Source organism: Schistocerca americana, chromosome 4 (assembly GCF_021461395.2).
Source record: "Schistocerca americana isolate TAMUIC-IGC-003095 chromosome 4, iqSchAmer2.1, whole genome shotgun sequence".
Classification (NCBI taxonomy): Eukaryota; Metazoa; Arthropoda; class Insecta; order Orthoptera; family Acrididae; genus Schistocerca; species Schistocerca americana.
This window is the reverse complement of record NC_060122.1, coordinates 224973028-225000487: the sequence shown is the minus strand read 5'-3', so window position 1 is coordinate 225000487 and position 27460 is coordinate 224973028. Positions and strand designations below refer to the sequence as shown.

The window sequence follows — 27460 nt, the reverse complement described above, 5'->3', positions numbered from 1 at the left end:
ACGAGTGTTCTACGCAAAGCACCGCAATCGCTGACGTCTTGGCTCCACAAACGGTGCGGCAGCATAACGGCCAAGCATAAAGTAGAGGAGCGTTACATGCACGGGGAGGGAGCGTGGGTGGAGTGCATACTTATACACTCCTGGAAATGGAAAAAAGAACACATTGACACCGGTGTGTCAGACCCACCATACTTGCTCCGGACACTGCGAGAGGGCTGTACAAGCAATGATCACACGCACGGCACAGCGGACACACCAGGAACCGCGGTGTTGGCCGTCGAATGGCGCTAGCTGCGCAGCATTTGTGCACCGCCGCCGTCAGTGTCAGCCAGTTTGCCGTGGCATACGGAGCTCCATCGCAGTCTTTAACACTGGTAGCATGCCGCGACAGCGTCGACGTGAACCGTATGTGCAGTTGACGGACTTTGAGCGAGGGCGTATAGTGGGCATGCGGGAGGCCGGGTGGACGTACCGCCGAATTGCTCAACACGTGGCGCGTGAGGTCTCCACAGTACATCGATGTTGTCGCCAGTGGTCGGCGGAAGGTGCACGTGCCCGTCGACCTGGGACCGGACCGCAGCGACGCACGGATGCACGCCAAGACCGTAGGATCCTACGCAGTGCCGTAGGGGACCGCACCGCCACTTCCCAGCAAATTAGGGGCACTGTTGCTCCTGGGGTATCGGCGAGGACCATTCGCAACCGTCTCCATGAAGCTGGGCTACGGTCCCGCACACCGTTAGGCCGTCTTCCGCTCACGCCCCAACATCATGCAGCCCGCCTCCAGTGGTGTCGCGACAGGCGTGAATGGAGGGACGAATGGAGACGTGTCGTCTTCAGCGATGAGAGTCGCTTCTGCCTTGGTGCCAATGATGGTCGTATGCGTGTTTGGCGCCGTGCAGGTGAGCGCCACAATCAGGACTGCATACGACCGAGGCACACAGGGCCAACACCCGGCATCATGGTGTGGGGAGCGATCTCCTACACTGGCCGTACACCACTGGTGATCGTCGAGGGGACACTGAATAGTGCACGGTACATCCAAACCGTCATCGAACCCATCGTTCTACCATTCCTAGACCGGCAAGGGAACTTGCTGTTCCAACAGGACAATGCACGTCCGCATGTATCCCGTGCCACCCAACGTGTTCTAAAAGGTGTAAGTCAACTACCCTGGCCAGCAAGATCTCCGGATCTGTCCCCCATTGAGCATGTTTGGGACTGGATGAAGCGTCGTCTCACGCGGTCTGCACGTCCAGCACGAACGCTGGTCCAACTGAGGCGCCAGGTGGAAATGGCATGGCAAGCCATTCCACAGGACTACATCCAGCATCTCTACGATCGTCTCCATGGGAGAATAGCAGCCTGCATTGCTGCGAAAGGTGGATATACACTGTACTAGTGCCGACATTGTGCATGCTCTGTTGCCTGTGTCTATGTGCCTGTGGTTCTGTCAGTGTGATCATGTGATGTATCTGACCCCAGCAATGTGTCAATAAAGTTTCCCCTTCCTGGGACAATGAATTCACGGTGTTCTTATTTCAATTTCCAGGAGTGTATAACACCTGAAAAAATTTTTACGCAACTTCGCACACGTCTCATTTACTCATATTATGTAGAAGGATATTATTTTTGAAGAATCAAGTTCGCTAAGATCGCTAGCAATTCTTTTTGTTACAATGACCGGTTTCGATAAATCTACTGTGTCATCATCGCATCTTGCAACACTTTTAGATGTACATGCTTCATACAACACTGAAAGTCACGTAGTGATGTTGCGTCAAGTTGTAATAAAAAACCTGACGCAACATCACTACGTGATTCAGCGTATTAACATGCAAGCACATCTAACAGTGTTAGAAGATCCGATGATGACACCATAGATCTGTCGATACCGGTCGTAGCAATAAACTAGCGACCTTGGCAAACTTGATTCTTCAAGAATAATAAACTGAAGAGCCAAAGAAACTGGTACACTTGTCTAATATCGTGTAGGGCCCCCTCGAGTACGCAGAAGTGCCGCAACAGACTAATGTCTGAAGTAGTGTTGGAGAGAGCTGGACACCATGAATCCTGCAGGGCTGTCCATAAATCCGTAAGAGTACGAAGGGCAGGAGATCTCTTCTGAACAGCACGTTAAAGTCATCTCAGATATGCTCAATAATGGTCATGTCTGGGGAGTTTGGTGGGCAGCGGGAATGTTTAAACTCAAAAAAGTGTTCCTGGAGCCACTCTGTAGCAATGTTGAACGTGTGGGGTGTCGCATTGTCCTGCTGAAATTGCCCAAGTATATGGGAATGCACATGAATGGATGTAGGTGATCAGACAGGATGTTTACCTACGTGTCACCTGTCAGAATCGTATCTAGACTTCGGTGTGTTAGTTGTTTTTTTTTTCTCTGCATCTAACAGTATTCCCGCAAACACAGCAAATAATTTACTAACTGGTGTTTTCTCACGGTCGTAGCTGCACCAACAAGTGGACTACATCTATCAGTACAGACTAATCGTTTTGCGTCCACGTGTCTGTACCTCAACTCTGATCTGCTGCCTACGGGCGGAATTACCATTAATGGCTTGCTCTTGACATATGTACTTGAAGGTACTAACCAACCTAGAAACGAACTACTCCTAATAGCTATGATTATTAGTTTTATGCCGCCGGGTTAGCCGCGCAATCTCAGGTGTCTTGCCACGGTTCGTACGGCTGTTCCCCGTCGGAGGTTCGAGTCCTCCCTCGGGCAAGGGTGTGCGTGTTTTCCGTAGCGTAAGTTAGTTTAAGTTAGATTAAGTAGTGTGTAACCCTAGGGACCGATGACCGCAGCGGTTTGGTCCCATAGGAACTTACCACCATCACAAAATTAGTCTGATGATGAAGTAAATACTGATGTAATGTTATTCAGTACATTGTCCTCAGTCGACTATAAAAATATCTGTACTTATACCCCTAACGCCGGAAAATTAATGCAACACCCTCAAGGACAACGTCATGTTATTGACAAGTTATGTGACAGGTGGTACATCATTGTAAGAGTGTATGGTAAAAATTCAAACCAAATCGAACATACATCTGACAGTAAAAGTTGCATGCAGACGCTTGTAAAGGTACCGTACGACATGCAATAGACTGTCTTAAGCATTGTGCATTCTTTGTGGCAATTAGCAATTCTTCTTGCAGGCTCCGGAGAATGTATAAGTATAGGCATGCGTATTCAAATATGGAGATATGTAAACAGGAAGAATACGGCGCTGCGCTCGGAAACGCCTACATAGGGCAACAAGTGTCTGGCGCAGTTGTTAGATCGGTTACCGCTGCTGGAATGGCAGATTATCAAAATTTAAGTGAGTTTGAACGTGGTGTCATAGTCGGCGCACGAGCGACGGGACACAGTATCTCCATGGTAGCGATGAAGTGGGTATTTTCCCGTACGACCATTTCACGAGTGTACCGTATCAGAAACCCGGTAAAACATCAAATCTCCGTCATCGCTGCGGCCGGAAAAAAGATCCTGCAGGAATGGGAGCAACGACGACTGAAGTAAATCGTTCAGAGTGGTAGAAATGCAACACTTTCGCAAATTGCTGCAGACTTCAGTGCTGGGCTATCAACAAATGTCAGCGTGCGAACCATTCAACGAAACATCATCGATATGGCCTCTCGAAGCCGAAGGTCCACTTGTGTACCCTTGATCACTGCACGACAAAAAACTTTATACCTCTCCTGCGCCGGTCAGCACCGACATCAAAAATGGTTCAAATGGCTCTGAGCACTATGGGGCTCAACTGATGAGGTCATTAGTCCCCTAGAACTTAGAACTAGTTAAACCTAACCAACCTAAGGACATCACAAACATCCATGCCCGAGGCAGGATTCGAACCTGCGACCGTAGCGGTCTTGCGGTTCCAGACTGCAGCGCCTTTAACCGCACGGCCACTTCGGTCGGCGCACCGACATCAGAATGTTGTTGTCGGGAACCATGTTGCCTGATCGGATGAACCTCGCTTCATACTGTATCGAACGGATACGGGAATGGAGATAACCTCATGAATCCATGGACCCATCATGTCAGCAGGGACTGTTCGAGCTGGGGGCGGCCCTGTAATGGTGTGGGGCGTGTGCAGTTGGAATGATATGGGACCCCTGATACGTCTAGATACGACTCTGACAGGTGACACGTACATAAGCATCCTGTCTGATCACCTGAATCCATTCTTGTCCGTTGTACATTCCGACGGACTTGGGCAATCCCAGCAGGAAAATATGACACCCCGCAAGTCCAGAATTGCTACAGAGCGGCTCCAGTGACACTCTTGTGAGTTGAAACACTTCCCCGGGCCACCAAACTCCCCAGACATGAGCATTATTGAGCATATATGGGATGCCTTGCAACGTGGTGTTCAGAACAGATCTCCACCCCCTCGTATTGTTCATGGTGTCTGTTCCGTCCAGTACTACTTCAGACGTTAGACGAGTCCATGTCAAGTTGTGTTGGAGCACTTCTGCGTGCTCGCGGGGGCCCTATAGGCAGGTGTAACAGTTTCTTTGGCCCTTCAGTGAATCACGTTAAGTATAACACGGGATGTCATTTATCTTGGCACCCATGTGACACATGCATACGAGGGCGATGCTGAGCGCAAATAGTTGTTCTTAACTTCCCTTTTACTTGTTCCATTTAAGAACAGAAGCAAGTGCGATTAGTAAAACTTGACAGGACACTCGTTACCACCAAGGTAGGAGTGCAGACGATGCTGAACGGGGTCTCGGCCTCTGAGATACTGAGAAGCAGAGGGCGAGGAACACGGGACGCGTGATCCATCTTTACATTAGGGGCAATTTGTCTGTGCCCATTCCCGCTGATGGACACCCGGCAGCGAGCGGCCGCGAGGCTGTGTTCGGCCGCCGAGGCCTCCCTTGCGGGCCACGGTGCCCGCCTCTCCGCCACTGTGTGTGTTGTGCAGTTCTGCGCTGTGTTGTGCTGTGCTGCAGCCGGTGATGCGATTTGTGGGCCCGCCTCGCGACAATCAGCGGCGGTTGTTCGCGGCAGCCGACGCCGCACTGGCGAGTGGCTGTCGCCTGCTTAGCAGTCCTGGCGCTCTCTCCTCACGCCTACCGCAGCTTTCCTCGGCACACAGCCTGACTTTTGTGCTCAAAAGTCACGCGCCATTTATTTTTCCCCTTGTTACGCTCCGAAGGGAAACGTAGTTACTCGGAGACGCTTCAATAGCACAACCACACACCGCTCCTATAGACTTCTACAAACATCGCTTTCAGCTACACACATCCCTGATGCTCCTGTATGTTTCCTAACGTCATCCACCAAACACCCCGTAGACCTCGGTCTTTTCTTGTTCCATAGAAACCTACAAGAAATTCCTGGTCCGTCTATTATTAACTTGCCTGGCTGTAACTTGCCTGTCCCAGACCACTACTTCAAGTTTGTTACTGCAGACACGGATCCAAGGCTTGGTTCTGATGGGGTGGGATATCCACGGTTTGTTAACAGTCTCTCTCTCTCTCTCTCTCTCTCTCTCTCTCTCTCTCTCTCTCTCTCTCTCTATCTCTCCCCGCACACCACACGCTCCCCTCCCCTCTCGGACAGAACTTATACCCCCGTTTGACGTTCCGCCAATGCCTAAGATGTAAATTGTGATGAAAGGTAAAAATAAATGTTTTAATATTGCAATAAATTTGGCCAAAATTATACTTAATAAGGAAAATACTAAGAGAAATTAAAGAAATTAAAAAGTATACTAAAATTTATTCGAATATGAAAAAAACCATGCTGAAATTACTTGATGAATGAAAAACGCCGTGCCGGTCGGAGTGGACAAGCGGTTCTAGGCGCTACAGTCTCGAACCGCGCGATCGCTACGCTCGTAGGTTCGAATCCTGCCTCGGGCATGGATATGTGTGTGATGTCCTTAGTTAGGTTTAAGTAGTTCTAAGTTCTAGGGGACTGATGATTTTAGAAGTTAAGTCCCATAGTGCTCAGAGCCATTTGAACCATTTGAAAAACACTGCGTGGGTCACTATTTTCTTTAATTGTGTCCAGCTTCAGTGTAGCTAGTAGGTCATCTTTTGGTAGGCGTCAAAAGGAAGAATAAGGCGCGACAAAATAAAAATTACATGCACAGTGTGATTCTTATTAACGTTTCAAAACCCACGAAGCGACGTAGATGATGTTGAGACAAGTAGTTTAATATAAGACACATGGGGCCGAAGATGTGCGGAGATACCGCAAAAGTGAATGAGACGTACCTCGCAGCACGTGCAGCAGTTGAGACTAATAATCTGCCACACCTGACCATCCCAGAGTACTCACGTCGGTGTGGCTCTGGGCCCACGATCGGGACTTGAGCGCGTGGGGCTTAGGGCTCGAGGCTTGAATCTGGTAGGCAGGTCTTTCTTCATAGACTTACAAAATTTTGTGTTTACACTGACGTAAGATTTATTATTTTTCCCGTGGTCTCCACTCGTTTATTGTAAAGTACAGTACAACAAAGACCTACCGTACTCCGTCACAAGTAAATGAGTGTAAGCTTCCGCACTCGTTACCAGTAAATAATGTCTCTAAACAAAGGAAAGAAAGCAAAGGAACAACTATTTGTTGATTACACCAAGGACAATAATTATGTAACTTCTACGTTTTCAGCGGATTACATTTACAATAGCTGTCGGAAATTTGCACCGTTACCTCCAATGGAGGTATTGCGTCTCTCAAGCTTCCCTTCATGCCCAAGCCCAATCGCTGCATGTGCAGCGAGGTAAGGCATCTGGTGGCATCACATGTTCTACACTTCTCGTCCACTTTTGTGGTATTTCCCGACATAAGCGACTCCGTGGTACGTTACAGTACTTGTCTCAGCGACATCTTCATCGCTTTGGGGGTTTAAACATTAATAAAAATCACCCTGTATACAGAAATGATACTACAAGTAGCGCTGAAACATAATGAACGATCCAAAGGGAAAGGCTACATAATCATTCACGTGACATGCGCACAAATCAGCGTCCTCACAACAATGACCAGTAAACATATTCATTGTAAAGAAGATTCTTCCATCATAATATCTACTTTTTCTTGTAAATTATAGAGTGCAGCAATCAGTCGTCCTTTTTTTTTAGAATTTATAAGGCAAATCCAGATTTGGGCTAGTAGCTAGCCATTCTCAATGCACTATTTTCTATTGTCCTTGTTGTTCGGGCGTCAGTCACAGTTCTTTCTCTCTTAGTTTTTTGTTGGCGCATCTGGATGTTACGGTAGTCAGTCTCACTACAAGGACCTAGAGGTCTATAATTCCTGTATCCGTCGTGACGGTCTCTATTTGCTCAGGATTGTTTGTTGCTAAGAGTTCTACTAGTTTGCTTAACTAACTGCTCAAAATAATTTACGGGTAAAGCACTTAATACACTATCCAGCATATTAACGCGGCCCAAATATCCACCTTTTGTAGCGGCGGACCGCAGCGAGATTTGAAGGAAGAGAGTCTGTGAGGTTCTGGAAGATACCGACAGGGACGTGGAGCCACGCCGACTCCAATGACGTGGCCAGCTGTGCTACGTCTCTTAGTTGAGGAACCGTGGCGCGAACAGCCCGATCGAGATGGTCACACACATTCTCGATTAGGTTTAAATCCGGGGAATTTGTTGGCCAGGGGAGTATGGCCAGGGGAGATCGGTAAACTTATCGTGGTGTCCTTCAAACCATGCACGTACACTGCGAGCTTTTTGACACATTGCTGGTTGATGCCATCGTGCTGAGGAAAAACTGCATACAGGGGTGGACAAGATCTCCAAGGTTCAAAAAATGGTTCAAATTGCTCTGAACACTATGGGACTCAGCACCTGAGGTCATCAGCCCCCGCGTCCGGCCATCCTGATTTAGGTTTTCCGTGATTTCCCTAAATCACTCCAGGCAAATGCTGGGATGGTTCCTGTGAAAGGGCACGGCCGACTTCCTTCCCCATCCTTCCCTAATCCGTTGAGACCGATGACCTCGCTGTCTGGTCTCCTTCCCCAAACAACCCCAACCCCATTCAAACCAGCTCCAGCTTCATCAGTCTCCAAGAAATTAGAACTATTTAAACCTAACTAACCTAAGGACATCACACACATCCATGTCCGAGGCAAGATTCAAACCTATGATCGTAGCAGTCGCGCGGTTCCGGACTGAAGAGTGAAGAACCGCTCGGTCACAACGGCCGGCGATCTCCAAGGATAGATGATATTACAAGTTTGTTTGTGTGGCCATCCTCCGCAGCAAACATATAAATACCGGGTGATCAAAAAGTCGGTATAAATTTGAAAACTGAATAAATCACGGAATAATGTAGATAGAGAGGTACAAATTGACACACATGCTGGGAATGACATGGGGTTTTATTACAACCAAAACCATACAACAGTCCAAAAAATGTCCGACAGATGGCGCTTCATCTGATCAGAATAGCAATAATTAGCATAACAAAGTAAGACAAAGCAAAGATGATGATCTTTACAGGAAAGCCAGCCGCGGTGGCCGAGCGGTTCTAGGCGCTTCAGTCCGGATCCGCGCGACTGCTACGGTCGCAGGTTCGAATCCTGCCTCGGGCATAGATGTGTGTGATGTCCTTAGGTTAGTCAGGTTTAAGTAGTTCTAAGTTCTAGGGGACTGATGAACTCAGATGTTAAGTCCATAGTGCTCAGAGCCAGTTGAACCTTTACAGGAAATGCTCAATATGTCCACCATCATTCCTCAACAATAGCTGTAGTCGAGGAATAATGTTGTGAACAGCACTGTAAAGCATGTCCGGAGTTATGGTGAGGCATTGGCGTCGGATGTTGTCTTTCAGCATCCCTAGAGATGTCGGTCGATCACGATACACTTGCGACTTCAGGTAACCCCAAAGTCAATAATCGCACAGACTGAGGTCTGGGGACCTGGGAGGCCAAGCATGACGAAAGTGGCGGCTGAGCACACGATCATCACCAAACGACGCGCGCAAGAGATCTCTTTTTTGCCTCGCAATATTTACGCTGCGAAAAGAAGTGTACGACGAAATAGTTGTATCGAGTGGCAAAAGAACAATAGTCCACCACAAAAAAGAGTGGGAAACATGGTGAACAGTGTATCGAAGGCGAGAACACAAAGATGTGATTATATGGCAGTGATAAAAGTGGTAGTGCGACCTCCAGACCAGATGTGAGGAAATGCAGATCAGCAAATCGTAAGTAATTACTGTTTTTACAAAAAATCGCGAAGTGAACTGTTTGATAATCTATAAATAACAAAACTGTATCGTTATAGATCCCACCGATGACGCCTTAGAACAGGAGAAGGCGAAACGCGTATGGGATAAATAAAGTAATTAGCAGCAGGAATGGCAGTTTTATTTACAAAACAAGTGTAGGTGATATTGTTGAACCACTGTTCCTTACAGAAGGGCTAGATCGCCTAGGGAATGCAACGAAAATATTACGCAGCCCATGACGCTCCCTCCTTCGGTCTGGACCCTTCCCATGTCTCAAAAGCTACCTGTTCGACGGCCCGCAAAACGTGATTCATCTGAAAAGGTCACCCGTCGCCACTCGGCAGACGTCCAATTTCGGTACTGCCGCGCAAATTCCAGCCTAAGTTGCTAATGGCCAGCTCTCAGCACGGATGCGTGAATCAGGCACTTTCTGCAGAGGCTCATACGCAGCAGCGTTTACTGAACGGTCGTTGTGGAGATAGTGCTGGTAGCTCTTTGGTTCATCAGGGCGGCCAGTTCCCAAGATACTACTCCAGGCGGGTGTAAAAATGAATGTGCGCAACGGAAAATAATAAACGCTAAAATGAAGATTAGCTTAGATTAGATTAGTTTTTCGTTCCATAGATCCGTGCTGAGGAGATCCTCGTGGATGTGGAACATGTCAATTTTTTTTAAGCTGAAATAACAATACTAATAGTCTGAGTATATACAATACATCATTTTTAAGCTGAAATAACGATACTAATGGTATGAGTATATACAACACATAATTTTTTTCTATTAAAAAATTCGTCAATGGAGTAGAAGGAGTTGTCCACTAGTCTTTCAGACTCCTTTTAAACTGATCTTTATTTGTAACTAAATTTTTTATGTGTGCTGGCAAATCATTGAAGATAAGTGTTCCTGAGTAGTGGACCCCTTTTTGAACTAAAGTAAGTGCTTTTAAGTCCTTATGAGGATCATTTTTGTTCCTAGTATCGTATGTATGAACTGAGCTGTTTGTTGAAAAAATAGTTATATTATTTAGGACAAATTTCATCAAGGAGTAAATATACTGAGAGGCAGTAGTTAGTATACCCAGTTCTTTGAAGAGGTTTCTACAGGACGTCCGTGAATTTACTCCACAAATAATACGTATTACACGCTTTTGGACTCTGAAAACTTTTGGTTGATTTGTAGAGTTACCCCAAAATATTATACCATATGACATTATGGAATGGAAGTAGGCAAAGTATGCAAGCTTTTTCATTTCTATGTCGCCTATGTCTGCTAACACTCGAATTGCAAATACAGATTTGTTAAAGCGTTTCTGCAGTTCTGTGGTGTGCTCCTCCCAACTGAATTTATTATCAAGTTGTAATCCGAGGAATTTAAGACTGTCAGCCTCTTCTATCTGCTCTTCTTCATACTTTATCCATATGCTGGGTGGAAAAATCTTACAGGTTCTGATTTGCATTTAGTGAGTCTTAGTTTAATGTCAGTGAGTTGGCTTTAAACCATTTATTAATATCCATGAAAATATCATTAGCAGATCTTTCTAGAACTGCACTCGACATACTATTTATTGCAGTACTTGTGTCATCTACAAACAAAACGAACTCTGCTTCTGGCAGTGTAACTGATGAGAGATCATTAATGTACACAAGAAAAAGCAATGGCCCTAAGATGGATCCTTGTGGGACACCACATGTAATTTCTTCCCATTCTGATGATGACTGATGACTTAATTCACTAGTCCCTTGCACTGACACCCTTTGTTTCCTGTTAGCGAGGTATGAAGATTTGGCCCTGTCTGACTACCCCCTGAAGCAGATCTTAGGATATCTTACTTCCATAAATTACAATCTAAACATAAATGAATGATGAAGGCAACTAATACTACTAAACGATATATGTTGTTTCTTATTATACGTTTATTCCAGGTTAAAAAAAACACCTTTTTCTGACAAATGTCTGTATTTCCTAAGTAAAATTTTAATCAATTGCCCAACTCTGCCTCCTTTTATGCCACGCGATTTAACATAAATAACGCGAAATGACTGACATCTGCTTACCAAACACTAGAAGACACTACTTTCAAAGATGATCTACAGAGGTGAGGAACCTAAGTGGAAACAAACTAACGTGATCACAGCTGTTTAGCTTTATAGCCCTAATAAGCCGAAGCAATTTGCGATATCACCGTGTGTACTGCCTCTGGTGCGTCGGCGTGCTGGTTCTCGTACACGTCTGCGTCGATGGAAGAGCTCCAGCCACAAAATAAAGCTCTTTCAAACACTAGGACGGCAGAAGGCGGTCATCTGACTAATAAAATCTAATGCTGTCTTCTCCTCTCTGTGTTCTACAGACGAGAAACGCGAACTGCCAGCCACAAGGACGGAGTTCTAATAACGTCTCAACGTAAGTATAGGCACAGGAAGTGCTCTCAATCACTGAACGCAGCGTACTCAACGACGACTTTCAACCCGGAGGCGAAGTCCAGAATCGTATAAGTTCGAAACAGTACAGTGGCTAACTGTTCTAACTATAAAGTCTCCTGAGAGCAAAGACAGCAAGTCCGTCAGAACCAACAAAAGCTGATGCCGAGCGACCGTCACACACGGGCGCTCACAACGGAAGACCACGTCTCTCCAGCGCTGGCTTACCAGCAAGGCTTGGCTCCCCACCACGTAATTACGAAAACGAATCATATTCCCGAAACCACGGAATATTCTCCCTCTCTACACATTCTTCCGAACGTCGACCAACCATATTTTAGTCTTTTGTCGTCCAGCGCGGAAAATTTGCTAGGAAAAACCTTCTGAGTAAAATCGTTGGAAATAACCCAGCCTGTGTGATTTCCGAGGTGCCGCTTCTTCGTTCCTCTCACCTGCGTCCAAGATTTCAGCGTTCGGAAGTATTATCCGGTTATCCTTCCGGCCCCTACTACAATAGTGACCGGCCTTCACTCTATAGTGCTCCACAGCTCAGGTGCCACGGCGTATGTCTAGCTACTTCCTGTGTTTACGCAGGACCAACACCTGTGCGGGCCTTCGACCCAGAGCTTGAGTTCTGTCTGCCGTTCCATCTCCACTGGCGTTCCAACCTCTACTAGTGTAGGCAATCATTCATTACGCCGTTTTTATAATAAAGACACTCCGTCACCTTTCATGCAGTAAACGTTAACAATTATTTACAAGACCTACGTGACAATGTCAGTCTCCTTCATATATTCATATATACGATGTACAACCTACCACATGATACCTAATTGTTTTCGTAAATCACGGCAAAGTATGTGGATGAGTTCTTGTAAGGTGCGAAATTATAGCCACCTTACAAGTTGCTCAACAGTTGCACATAAACATCTCCGCAGCCGTCGTTCACCCGTGTTATCTATGGTCCCAGTTGTCAAAAAATGTTCAAATGTGTGTGAAATCTTTGGGACTTAGCTGCTAAGGTGATCAGTCCCTAAGCTTACACACTACTTAACCTAAATTATCCTAAGGACAAACACACACACCCATGCCCGAGGGAGGACTCGAACCTCCGCCAAGACCAGCCGCACAGTCCGTGACTGCAGCGCCTCAGACCGCTCGACTAATCCCACGCGGCCCACAGTTATCTCTGAGCAGGTTTTGGATAGCGTCATTTTTCGTGCTTGATATACGTTAACTTCGGCGGAATGCGAACAGTTTACAAACTTAGCCGTTTCGGAAATGTTGCCACACATGGCCCGAAAGCCGATGATCATTCCATTTTGGACGTCCGATAAATCACTCCGTTTCCGCATTACTCACAACGACTATGTTGTTTTCCGCGTCCCCTTGACACACTCTATATATACTCTCCACGTCTAGTGATGCCACCTACCGTGCTATTGCACGTTGACATCGAACATAGGCGGTAATCACATTAATGTGACTGGAGCGTGCACAAAAATGTTCAAACGCGTGTGAAATCTTATGGGACTTAACTGCTAAGGTCATCAGTCCTTAAGCTTACACACTACTTAACCTAAATTATCCTAAGGACAAACACACACACCCATGCCCGAGGGAGGACTCGATCCTCCGCCAGGACCAGCCGCACAGTCCATAACTGCAGCGCCTAAGACCGCACGGCTAATCCCGCGCGGCCCGGAGCGTGCATAATTTTGGACGTTGTTTTAGAATGCCAAGGACTTCAGTCATGCATTTTCGCCAACACACCGATTGCAGATTGAAGTCACAACCAACTGTAATTGCGTGAGTCAGGAACTTGTTCGAAATATCTTTCCGCTGAATGAACCATGGACTAGCCCCACCACAGCAGAACAGGTTACTTACGGAAAATTTCATTCTACCATACATGGGCCTAAGAAACCAGTCTTATGTAAGTTTGGGCAGACGCTTGCCACAACTGTTTACCTCTGGAGATTCGGAGGAACAGGTGCATCTTGATGTGTGCGGAGGAAATAAGATGGCACGTGTTGCGCTCAAAGCCCCACACAGAAGAACTAGTGCGGCGGGCACTGTTAACTGGCCTTTCCAGGTGTTGCCTTCGCAAGGAAAGCGACGTAGGGCCCCAGTGGCAGCGCCGCGAGAATACTGCCACGTTCCGTGTTGGGAGCGATATCTCGCCGCTCTCGGAGAGGATATTCATGAGCCGGAGCCAGTGGCAGCCCGCGCCAAAGAGACCAGCACGCTGTACGGCTCGTTCTCTGTCTCGATGATATCTTCATCCTGTAGCCGCTGTAAGCTGACCTACGTGCAGTTTCCAGTTAGAAGCCGCATCCGTCATGCTGTCTGCTGCAGACACTCAAGGGGGCGCGTTTCATTTATTTCCTCCCCACCTAGGCGGCTACTCTGGGAGTCTGACTTCAGCGTCCTCTTCCCCGAACACTGCAAGGTCTGCAGTCGCGGTACGTGTGCAATAAAGTGCCACTATCAGTTCTCAAGGCTGCGCTCTTCCGTGTGCCATGCGACGGCGTTGCGACTTTGACAAGACACAAGGTACGTATGAGAACTTGCGTGGGTTTGGAAGGTAGAAGAGGAGGCACTGGTGGAAGGAAAGGTGTGAGGGTGGATCGTTATTTCCGATTTGGTAGCTCAGTCGGCGGAGCGCTTCCCCGCCACGGGCAATTGTCCCAGGATCGGGTCGCCGTAAAGGAGACAGTAGGAAGTTTCAGATGCGCCATTTCCATTGGAAAGTTAAAATTCCGTTCTTGTATCAACATCTCAAACTACAGGTTCCACCATGTAAGGTTTTCGTGGAGAGGAAGTTAAATACAATTACTAGTAATTTAGACCACCAGAAAATCGTACCCGTCTTAGAAAATCACAAGACTAGACTTGAAACGTCACCTTAGAAAAATTTATGAATCATTGTGCTGATAAACCTCTTACGTTATTTGATTTTCAAACAGCTGAGCAAAACTGAACGTAATCAGACATTTCTCTCTTTACTTATTCTGACCATCACTAAACTGACACACAATATTTTTAGCGCAACGCAATCTGACTTTCAATAATCTCTACAAAAGAATGGCCCTGACTAACAATAACCTATACCTTTCATGAATCACTTACCTCACAAAAATCTTCGTTACTCAAACTACTGCAATACAGCGAACGCCAGTACTGCCAGCTAAATAAAAGATTATAACTACTGAAGTCACTAACTAATGATAGGCATAGTTAGCAAATGAAAGATTTTGATAGAGAACAAACAATGTATTTACCTTAATACCGTTCAAAAGTCATAATATATATATCAGTTCATAACATCCAGTCTTACAAATTTACTCTCTCTGATGGACACACATTCAGATCATCCGCTCTCAAAACTCCGCCATCTTTCTCCCCATATCCACCACTGCTGGCGGCTCACCTCCAACTGCGCAACGCTATGCGCTGTTCACATCCATCTGTCCAACACTACAATGGAGAATATTTCAACAATGCCAACCAGCCACAGACTTCACACAGCACAGTCAGTGATTTTCATATAGAGCGCTACGTGGCGTTACCAACATAAAAACCTAAACAGCCTACTTACAGACTACTTTATAAATATTTTATTTATTGACGACTTCGTCAAGCTATGTTACCACTAAGTAATGGTCGTCACTATTCGTAGGTTTTAAATTGCTAGGGCTATGACTTGACCTACTGGTGACTGAGACAGAGATTACACGCTGCTCTTTAATAAATGGACTGGGCAACTGTGATGCCCAGGCATAGGTTAGTTACTAACAGTGTGCCTGAGAAGTGAACTGTTGTGTTTGTTAGTGGAATTACGAGACAGGCGCCCTACGATCGCCCTCCTGAACTGAAACCACGTTGTAAAAACGGTTCAAATGGCTCTGAGCACTATGGGACTTAACGTCTGAGGTCATCAGTCTCCTAGAACTTAGAAATACATAAACCTAACTAACCTAAGGACATCACACACATCCATGCCCGAGGCAGGATTCGAACCTGCTACCGTAGCGGTCGTGCAGTTCCAGACTGTAGCGCCTAGAACCGCTCGGCCACCTCGGCCGGCCACGTTGCAAAGCTTTAAGATCGTGCACCCGTATTGACGGTTTGTGGCGTTTATGCCACATTCCTGCCCACGTTTATTACAGTTTGTAACTATGTTCTAATGCACGGTATAGGGAGAATTTCTTACGGGAGGCTAGCGAGTAGGTAGGATCACAGTCAGACTCATCTTATGACGCGCCACATGTTCACATAGCGTGAGAACGGCCGGGCAGACAAGAACCGTACCGTACTGGAGCACGGAGCGGCAGTGGGATTTACCTACAACGCTGGGCGCAAAGTAGCCTCGGAAAACATATTTGTGCGATCTCATGTTGATTCTAAGATCCTGTAAATAATTTTGGCGACTTTTGCAGTCTTCGGGAGCTAATGATTAATGACGGAGAATCTTGTTATGAATATAACGATAGACTGGCTCTAGAAATCGTTTTACTAATTTTACAGTTAATGAAAGAAAACAAAATTAGTTCGCATACCAATATTTTACGATTCTTATTACGCTTAGCATCTAAACCTCCTCCGTTTTCACATTATTGCGCACGATTTATGGTACAAGCGTTAGAGCTCGCGACCGACGAAGAAGAAATCAAGCGGGACTTACGGCACATCTTTCAAGACGTGAGGTAAGCAAGCTGTGTCCAGTTGTGCTATGAAAATGATCGCAAACATTTCTTACTAAATTTCACCGTGTTTGTTAACGACAGCACATCTTCACCGAGGGAAGTTTCATTTCCTGTGCCCCACTGTGTAACTTAAGGGGTGAAATCCGCGTTTACTGCGAGAATACGTTTTACCATCGACCCTTATATTCGTTACACTGTGTTAATTTGGGTAAAGACTAGAAGAGTTCCGCCTTAAAATGATTGAAAAAAGCTCTACAAACGAAGACGGAACAGGAAGACAGACGGTTGTCTTAACGTTATATAATTGGTAGGATTTTAAACGCAGCCTCGCGGGAATAGCCGAGCGGTCTTAGGCGCTGCAATCATGGACTGTGCGGCTGGTCCCGGCGGAGGTTCGAGTCCTCCCTGGGGCATGGGTGCGTGTGTTTGTCCTTAGGATAATTTGTGTGTAAGCTTAGGGACTGATGACCTTAGCAGTTAAGTCCCACAAAATTTCACACACATTTGAACGCAGGTTGTGGAAGGTTTGATAAAACGAAGAGTTTGTGATTCTGCGTTAAGCTTCGTAATGCCGCCCAGCTCAAGATTTTGATCTTGACTGCTGATGAGATGCCTCCAGGCAATGGTGATAGACGCCGCCCCGAGACGACACCGGATTTTGCGAGAGCTCTCTGCTGACACTGACTGTTTAGTGAAAGAGCACTGTGTGAACCTCTGTCTCCGTCAGAAGTAGCTCTGCTCTTAGCCGCAGTAATTTAACACCTATGAATAGTGACGACCATTACGAAATTGTAATATAGCATGATAAAGTCTTTAATATATAAAATATTATGTTCTAAGATGGGAATGTCCTGATGGCTTAAACCTTTTGTCAATACTTTTTATCAAAAAAAAGTAATTAAAATACAAATGTAATTAATTCCTAAAGATGGTGCTTACATTTTCAGTTAGAATTGCCCCAATTAAGTGTATGTAATTAAGTAAGTGGTAATTAATTGATATTTAATTTGTGCACACTACAGTTACTCAGCGAAACTGAACTCCTCAGAGAGAAACTCGACCGCATCAACAGAAACGATCATCACAGTACTAAATGAAACACCTTTTATCCAGCGTGACTTTTCGGTGCTTACGAAAATGTTGCAGATGATTTTAAGACAAAAAAGCTTCTAATTTTTGTTTGTTTAGTCAATTTTTGTTTATACAGTGAACGCCCCTCGTATTTTAACTGTTTATGTGTCGTATTTTCTGTGGTGGTAATTGCGGAACAGGCCTGAATTTGCGCAAACGAGCGTGTGAAACAGCTTATAAAGCACACTAAGGCTGTCCTTTGTACCATTCATGTTCTTAGTCCGCAAGCTAGAGCACACCACATCGAACACCTACGCATCTCCTATATTATCGGTAAACTAGATTCCAATAAACCCCCATCTCGCCTCTACTCACCAACCCCAGCATGCTGCCGCGCCTTTACACATTCCTCCATCCCTACAATGCACTCCACATCCTGTGTCAAAGCAACTTCAACCAATTCCCTCTCCCAGACAATGAGATCCGCCCCGATATTTAACCCTCCTATCAGCTTTAAATCTTCCCCACCTGTGACATTCCACATCAGGGTCCCTCCCTCCTTTTCCCTCTCCAACCACCACTATCCCTTTCTTTTTTACCACTCCACCTCACCCTCTGTCCTTCCCAAAGTTTGTATTCCCACTATCCGCTTCACGTCCCACCTATCGTTTCCTTAGTTTCCACACCTAAGAGACGCCCCATCTCCTTACCTACAGCCTTCAGCTTCTAAGGACCATATTCTATCCTTCCACAGTACTTCTCACCACTGTAAGTTCTTCAGATGTTAAGTGAAAGTGCAGTGCTCCAGTGTTTTCTCATAGAAGAACATCACAGAATAAACTGTAGCCTATAGATTTTTCGTCCTTTCAGCTGCCCATCATTAATCTATTTAACATGAAAACACTCCTCATATTTTTCTATCATCTTTGTTATATCTTCACGAATGCTCTTGGCTGTAGAGCGGATCGTTGTACCACCGACAGCCCACCCTCCCCCCCCCCCCCCCCTACCCATACGAGGCATGGAGGATGAAATGACAGTAATTTTAATTTTAATGATCAACAGCCAACCTATTGGTTGGGTTATTCCGACTGATAATTCCAGGTAAACGGTGCAACTGAGGCTGTTGATTATTAAAATTAAAATTAATTTTTATACTGTTGCCTACAGGGCCGCGAAATGTTGAACATATTTAAATAAGAGAAATGAGAAAAAAAGCTTGTAACTGTGCGCTACGTTTCAGTAGCCGGTAGGAAGCTTTCTGTAATACGAAAAAAAATCCTTTCGTTAATCTGCTTGGTGCAGGCAAGTACTGATGTCAATTACGTAAATATTGTGTCGCTATGTGCCTGCTGCAAACGCGAAACAGAGATTTATCAGTAAAATTAATATCACCTTCTTCCGACGCGATCGTGCCCTTGCGACATCTTTAAGAGGATTCATCACACACCGCAGAAGCGGTCGCTACTGCAGTAATTAAAGAAACCCGAAGGTGCACCGGTTCTTAATTTCTCGATTTCACGCCGAGAGAAAAATAACAGGTGAGCGTCCATTTGCAGAGGCCGCGCGCCTGTAATTAGCGTTATGCGGAACAGATGAGCGGCGCGTTAAGTAAGTGCGCAGGGACATATCTCCGGCGCGGAGCTGCCTCATGCATAATTCACGAGCCGCTCTGGCCGCGGCGCGAGGTGTCGCCCGCGGAGCAAGACGGATGGTACTCACAGGCGCAGCAGGTTGGGCATGTTCCCGAAGAGCATGTCCGGTATGTGCCGCAGTCGGTTGTTGTTCAGCCGCCTGCAACAAGAAACAGAAACGCGCCGCGTCAGACAGGCACAGCGGAGTGAAGAGAGCGGCAGCTGTCAGCGGGGCACGCCCACGCGGCCAGCTGCGTAATAAGCGGCGCTGCAGCTACGGACCAAGTTCGTTACACAGCTGTCACAGGATGCAGCATGAGCTCACCAAGGTTTCGATCACTAAAGAAAAGGCAACTAAACTGACGGAAAAAATCGCAACACCAACAAATACAAACAAATACACTACTGGCCATTAAAACTGCTACACCAAGAAGAAATGCAGATGATAAACGGATATTCATTGGACGAACATATTATACTAGAAGTGACATGTGATTCCATTTTCACGCAGTTTGGGCGCATAGATCCTGAGAAATCAGTACCCAGAACAACCGCCTCTGACCGTAATAACGGCCTTGATACGCCTGGGCATTGAGTCAGACAGACCTTGGATGGCATGTACAGGTACAGCTGCCCATGCAGCTTCAACTCGATACCACAGTTCATCAAAAGTAGTGACTGGCGTACTGTGACGACCCAGTTGCTTGGCCACCATTGACCAGACATTTTCAGTTGGTGAGAGATCTGGAGAATGTGCTGACCAGGGCAGCAATCGAACATTTTCTGTATCCAGAAACGCCAGTACAGGGCCTGCAACATGCGGTCGTGCATTATCCTGCTGAAATATAGGGTTTCGCGGGGATCAAATGAAGGGTAGAGCCACGGGTCGTAACACATCTGAAATTTAACGTCCACTGTTCAAAGCGCAGTCAATGTGAACAAGAGGTGACCAAGACGTGTAACCAATGGCACCCCATACCATCACGCAGGGTGATACGGCAGTATGGCGATGACGAATACACGCTTCCAATGTGCGTTCACCGCGATGTCGCCAAACACGGATGCGATATCATGATGCTCTAAACAGAACCTGGATTCATCCGAAAAAAATGACGTTTTGCCATTCGTGCACCCAGGTCGTTGAGTACACCTGTCCGTGATGCAGCGTCAAGGGTAACCGCAGCCATGGTCTCCGAGCTGATAGTCCATGCTGCTGCAAACGTCGTCGAACTGTTCGTGCAGATGGTTTTTGTCTTGCAAACGCCCCCATCTGTTGACTCAGGGATCGAGACGTGGCTGCACGATCCGTTACAGCCAAGCGGATAAGATGCCTGTCATCTCGAGTGCTAGTGATACGAGGCCGTTGGGATCCAGCACGGCGTTCCGTATTACCTTCCTGAACCCACCGATTCCATATTCTGCTAAAGGTCGTTGGATCTCGACCAACGCGAGCAGCATTGTTGCGATACGATAAACCGCAATCGCGATAGGCTACAATCCGACCTTTATCAAAGACGGAAACGTGATGGTACGCATTTCTCCTCCTTACACGAGGCATCACAACAACGTTTCACCAGGCAACGCCAGTCAACTGCTGTTTGTGTATGAGAAATCGGTTGGAAATTTTCCTCATGTCAGCATGTTGTAGGTGTCGCCACCGGCGCCAACCTTGTGACAATGCTCTGAAAAGCTAACCATTTGCATATCACAGCATCTTCTTCCTGTCGGTTAAATTTCGCGTCTGTAGCACGTCAGCTTCGTGGTGTAGCAATTTTAGTGGACAGTAGTGTAATTAGTGTAGAGTAATGAAATTTCGGTGATAGATTTGTCTAGTCAACATATTTACGTGATTAACATTGCAAAATAACAATTTTTTATACGCACGAGATAACCCACTGCAAATGTGAAATGGTGTTACAAAAAATGGTTCAAATGGCTCTGAGCGCTATGGGACTTAACTTCTGAGGTCATCAGGCCCCTAGAACGTAGAACTATTTAAACCTAACTAACCTAAGGACATCACACACACCGATGCCCGAGGCAGGATTAGAACCTGCGACCGTAGCGGTCGCGCGGATCCAGACTGTTACATAAATAACTGGTGTAACGGCCAGAATGTTATATGCAAGCATGCAAACATGCATGCATTGTGTCGTACAGGTGGCGGAAGTCAGTTTGCTGGGAGGAGTTCTGTACTTGTTGCTGTTGGTTGAGCATACAGAAGCGATTAATGCTTTTTGTGAATGGCGCTGTAGTTGCCGTCCGATGATGTCTCACGTGATGGAGACAGATCTGATGATCGAACAGGCCAAGGGCATATGTCGACAATGTAGAGTATGTTGGGTTGGAGCAACGGTATACGGGCGAACGTTATCCTGTTGGAATATTCCCCATGGAATGCTGTTCATGAACGGCGGCACAACAGGTCGAATCACCAGACTTGCTCACAAATTTGCAGCCAGGGAGGGTGGGATAACTACGAGAGTGCTCCTGCTGTCATACATAATCACGCCACAGACCATAACTCTAAATGTAGATCGATTGCGTCTAGTAGGCTTACAGGTTGGTTGCAGGCCCTAACAGGTCTCCTCCTAACCAACGCATCGGGATCACTGGCACTGAGTAAGAACCAGCTTTCATGAAAAAAACACAATAGACCTCCACCCGGCCCTCCAATGAGCTGTCGCTTGATGCCCCTGAAGTAGGAAATGGCGGTGGTTTGGAGTCAGCGGAATGCACGCTACAGGGCACACGTCTCCGAGCTGTCCTTGAAGTAACCGATTTGTAACATTTTGTTGCGTGCCAGATGCTACTCAGATTGCTGCTGCAGATGCAGCTATGATGCGCCAGAGCCGTATGCCAAACACGTTCAGTCTCGGTAGTGGCATGTGGTCGTCAGGAGCCCAGTCTTCTCGTGAACGTACATTCTCATGACCACCACCGTCAGCAGTCATGTACAGTGGCTACATTCCTGGAAGTCTTCTGGAGTATCGAAGAAGGAACATCCAGCTTCTCGTAGCCTTATTACACGACGTCGTTCAAACTCAGTGAAGTGTTGATAATGGCGTTTTGATCGCCTTAAAGGCATTTTGGAGTAACATCAACTCAGCATGTCCAATCTCGAAGGTGACCAACGCTCACGGCCGTTACACCGTGCATTTAGAGAAAACCTGATTTGCATCCTCATAGAGGCCCTATTAGCGGCACTCTTATGCGACTGGTACGAAATTTGAATAGACATCATCTTTCAGATGTAGAAACACAATTACCAGTTTTCGTTTATGTCACACATCTCATCTCATTCTTCGTTTTGAGACTCTATTTTCCGTTAGTGTATTTTCTTACGTGAGAGATTGCAGACTACCTCAAACTGCGCCTTATTGTTGTTGATTATTCATACAACATGCAATAATAACACATTTATTACAGCCAAGTAGCCGCAGAAGGTCAGTTATAATAATGCAGGAAATTACAAATTTCACACATCGTGGTTTGCATAGTCTCTCTTATTGACCGTGCCCTGCTGGTACAAGTACTGTAGGGTGACGTTCCCATATTCCACGACACAGTTTACATTCGCACGTTATTACGTTTAGTTCGTTATATGCAAATATGGTGGTGGAAATTATGGACAGCCATTTTGGTGATCAGGTGTCTCACCTCGATGCTTTTCTTTGTCCATTGGCAGTCAATCACGGCACTTGTGCTGTAAAATTCTGTAAGTAGACTTTCTCCATTTTTCCTTCAATGTTTTTAGAAGATTATCAATGTTTTTTCATTCAGGCTGACTGGTCGTAATGGTAAAAATCAAACACCGGCAAATGAATGACTTTATTGTTCATATGACGCGTTTCGGAATATATCCACCATCAGATATCCAGGAGCTATTTGCTGGACATAAATGAGGCATTTTAAGTTGTACACTGCGAATGTTTCCACACACAGCTTGGAAAGCCATATCTACGAGCAGCAATCGCTCCTAGAAAACTGATGATGGATAAATTCCGAAACGCGTCATTTGAGCAAAATAGTCACTCCGTGCTTGATGTTTGACTTTAACAATAGCGTCCCCGTTAGTATGAATGCAGAACTACTGACTATCATATTAATGGTCACCTGCCTCCTGCGTGACATCCTGTCATATTCATATTGTTTTTAGTCGACTTTCCGAAACGCTGGTGTTGGGCAGCATCAAGATTATTCGTAGGTCTTCAATGAAAAAGGATTCTCTCGCCAGCAGGCACATGAGTCTGTACCGTGCTGTTTCGGATACGCCGATCGCTTTCTTTATACAGGTCGCTTTTACTCTTTCCATTGTCGTTATCGTGTGAGATGTGGTCCGATCATTTCTACGCTGACTTCAGTGTTGGTGAAAGTTTGGCTCCGAAAAGTGCCACTGCTTGCCAGTGCTGTCCCCGAGTTGAGGGATTTTATGTGTTCTGTGTCATGGACAGCCATTATTGGTTCCAGTGCTTTCTCTGTTACCAGTTTCGTGAAACATTTTGCACTTGTTTGTATTGTGACGCCTAGGCATTTAAAATCTGGTGCGATTTTCAGATTTTCAGCCGATGCAGGTGCTCTCCCGCCATTTCTGGGCACTATTTCTGTTTTGCCTCATTTATTTAGTGTTTGGCGTACCAATCATCCATATAGTTGATTCTTTCTTGTGGCTTGGTAATGTCCTTTCAGCCTATTACAATACTGACTGTATATGCTTATGAGATTACACCGTCCCTTTGGGGAGGGCAGCAACATGCAATGAACTGACCACTAGACGTCACGAGAGGCGGGCCCGACCAGTATAAAACGACGCCGGAGGCCCTGTATTGTTAGCAGAGAAGCAGTAACGGCAGAGTGAGACGGCCAGGGCGGCTCAGTACTTCGAACGGGGACAAGTCGCTGAAGGTCACCTGAATAACACATCGATGAGGGACATTCAATCCTTCTAACCTTCTGCCCCTTCCCCCTCCACCGTTGGTGAAGTGACCGTGAAGCGGTAAAGCAAAGGAACAATCGCAGCTAAGCTAAGAACAGGCAGACCTCTTGTACTGACAGACAAGGATCGTAAGGCATTCCGGAGGGTAGTTGTAAAAATCGCATGAAATCAGCGGGAGGAATCAGTCGGGAGTTCCGAAGTACTGCCAGCAGTCCAACAACAGTGCATAGTGTGACGTCCCGTTTTGTCTCGGCTCGATGGTGATGGTTGTCCCAGTCGAGATGACGTGGAACGGCGTCCGTCCATCACGACAACGCCAACCTGTAACTATTATAAAAACAAACTCCTCGCGCGGTTTGGTTATTTTACAGTTACTGTCTCTCAAAACTGATATCAACGTCTCGATGGAGCAGCACCCCGGACTGTGCGCGCCATTCTTGCTTGTAATTAAAGCAATGGTGTTCGATGTCTATCGATCTTCTCCACTTATAAATATAGCGACTGCACCACTCGATAACGCGATGACTCCCTTGATCTGAAATGATAACCAAAAGTCCTTTGGGTGTTCGCGACAGACTTTTAGGTAATTTCCAAGAATGATTGCCTATCGAAGTCGCGGTGTGCAAACGATACATATCGAACGTGCGATCCTAAATCAATTATTTGCGATCGTCATTTTTATCTGTTTTCCGTCGTTCCCTTAGTTGCTCTTAGACACATACTTTCGGGAGTTAATAGAAAAAAGGGAATTGTTCCCGTAGCGTACACATCACATGGCCTTTCACATGACAACACCAACGACGAGTAAGTTAAGTCATCTCCCTTGTAATTGCAAGTATTTTTGTAACGGTCTTCTTTTGTCATTGCTGCAGTGACCACCGTAAACATACTCATAACGCCCACCACCAAAGACGCGTGATCGATTTAGGATCGCACGCTAGATATGTATCGTTTGCACCCCGCGACTTCGATAGTCAATCATTGTTGGCAATTACAGACTTTTCAGTTACGCGAACTTCCTGACTGTAGTTCTTATGCCCGGTATTCAGACGTTGAAAACATAATGTCTTGAATCATCAATCCATCACTCAAGCCGATGTCACATCATGATTTTTGCGAGGGTATTGAGTTGTTAATTATCAATCCGTCGTCAAGGCGTCGCTACGTCGCGTATTCAACAACTACGCGATGTAATTCCAGAGATAACATACTCTTGAGCAATGTTCACTATGCGTCGTATTTCGGTGTAAACTTATTGCTGTTTACAGTTAAATTGTCACTAAATTACTTTTCACTTCTATGCTATCCGAAGAATCAGTTAATTCCGCAAATACACTTTAAATGTCCATTAAATGATGTATGCGACACGAATAATTAAAGTTGAATTAAAGTATATTGTTCTTCGTAATTATTTGTCCCTATACTGAGCACACGCACCGATTTTTCATTGGGGGAATTGCGTCTGTTAGCATCAGCAATTCTGACTTTGACTATAGCTTCTGACAAGACGGCGCAATTGTAAGTTCTTCGTGATTGCGTTTATCTGTTGCCTACTCAAGTCTAATAATCGAATTTATGCCGGCGATCAGTCTCTTTCTGTGTCCTTTGATGTTCGTGACTATTAAGTATCACGAAGGCTAAGTTCCATCACAAATCAGCAAGCACACGAGCTATTTTTCTGTCGCATATAGGAACTATCCCGTTATCTGTCTAAACGGTAAAGAAATCAGTCCGATTTCTGACTAATACTTTCAACCGTAAAACTTTTAAACTTCAGATGGGTTTTAAAACAACCTAGTAGCGCTTAACATGCGTACTTCTACTGCAAGAGTACAAGAGAGAAGTTAACATCTCAATTAATGGTCTGAGCTTTAACCTTTGTAATTAATAATTTTTTGAATTATTTCGTTAAAGTTTCTGTTTCGTATCATATAGTATTCTTTCATTCAGTCCTTTTTTTATGATTAGCATTAGTATTTACGTAACATTCTTGTTAATCAAACTGCCAAGAGTGTAAATTTTGTTGTTAGTAGCTGTCGTCACTGTCAGGATGACTCATTTTTCTATTTCTTTTTACAACAAAAGAGTATTCATTATGGGAGTTCAAAGAATGGGGTAAATGGGTCGAGATGCTCCTCATACGTCTCACATTTCTGCAGTCGTCCGCAGCTCGTGGTCTAGTGGCTAGCGTTGCTGCCTCTGGATCACGGAGTCCCGGGTTCGATTCCCGACCGAGCCAGGGACTTTCTCCGCCCGGGAACTGGGTGTTTGTGTTGTCCTCATCGTCATTCGGGAAGTGGCGAGACTGGAAATGGAAAGATTGGGAGCTTGTAGGGGCGCTGATGACCACGATGTTGAGCGCCCCACACACCAACATCATCATCATCAACAACATTTCTGCAGTCAAAGCTAAACGAAGCTTAAGGTGGTGTAAAGTTCGACGACGCTGGAGAGTGGATGACTGGAAACGAATGATTTAGAACGAATAATCACGCTACATCCTGTTTCAATCCGGTGGAAGGGTTTGGGTTTGGCGAATGCATTGACAACTTTATCTTCCATCATTGGTAGTACCAACAGAGAAGCACAGAGGGTGATTTTCGTGGCTAGTATGTGGCATGCTTATTGCGCTCAAGAAAATGCTAAATGCTGGAGGATATAAACAAATTTTACAGCACTGTGTATTGCGTACAGTAGAGGAAGTCACAAGACGATGATCGTTTATATCAGTGCAGCATTGCACGGCGAGATAAAGCAGCATCTGTAAGGCAATGGTTTGTGCTCAGTAACATTCCTGAAATGGACTGGACTTCACAGAGTCCCGACCTGAACCCAGTGGAACACTTACGGATGAGGTAGAACGTAGCCTTCGCTCCAGACGCTAGCGTCTTTAACTAACTTTTCTGGTTTCGACTCTTAGGGAAGAATGGGCTGCCATCCCTCCAAGGCATTCAGATGGCGTCTTTAACTAACTTTTCTGGTTTCGACTCTTAGGGAAGAATGGGCTGCCATCCCTCCAAGGCATTCAGATGGCTCATTGCAAGTGGCTCCAGCAGAGTTCAAGATGTCATAAATACGGAGGGTGAACACACTCCACATTAATGTTCAATAGCAGGCGTGCGCATATCTTTCATAAGGTAGTGTTCATGCTCGACTACGGAGCACACATTCTATCATCAGATATATATGGGAAATTAATTACAGTTATATAGATTTAATGGAAGACGTCCATGCATAGATGGCCGATAACCATCGGTGTTTTGCCACAACACTTTATGAAGTAGGCAAGACGATGTAAATTTTTGCGAAATCTCTTTTATTTTAAAATTCATATATCTCTGTATCATGTTCCGATTTTATTTAAACAAACAGTGTGAGTGATGGTTTGCTCGAGTGTGAATTTCTGCGTAATGAAGGAGGCACAATACCTGTAAGTACTTTAGGTGAACAATGTTTCGTAACA

At 45.7% G+C, this 27460-nt stretch overlaps 1 protein-coding gene across 1 annotated transcript in view; it reads right to left on the bottom strand.

Annotated features, from left to right (window-relative positions):
• Positions 1–27460, bottom strand: part of LOC124612643 (protein slit) — an 814493-nt gene that overhangs the window by 511124 nt on the left and 275909 nt on the right. Inside the window, exon 3 of the mRNA XM_047140944.1 lies at positions 19150–19221. Within this exon, the coding sequence (XP_046996900.1) occupies positions 19150–19221 (72 nt within the window). The remainder of the gene's footprint in view (positions 1–19149; positions 19222–27460) is intronic.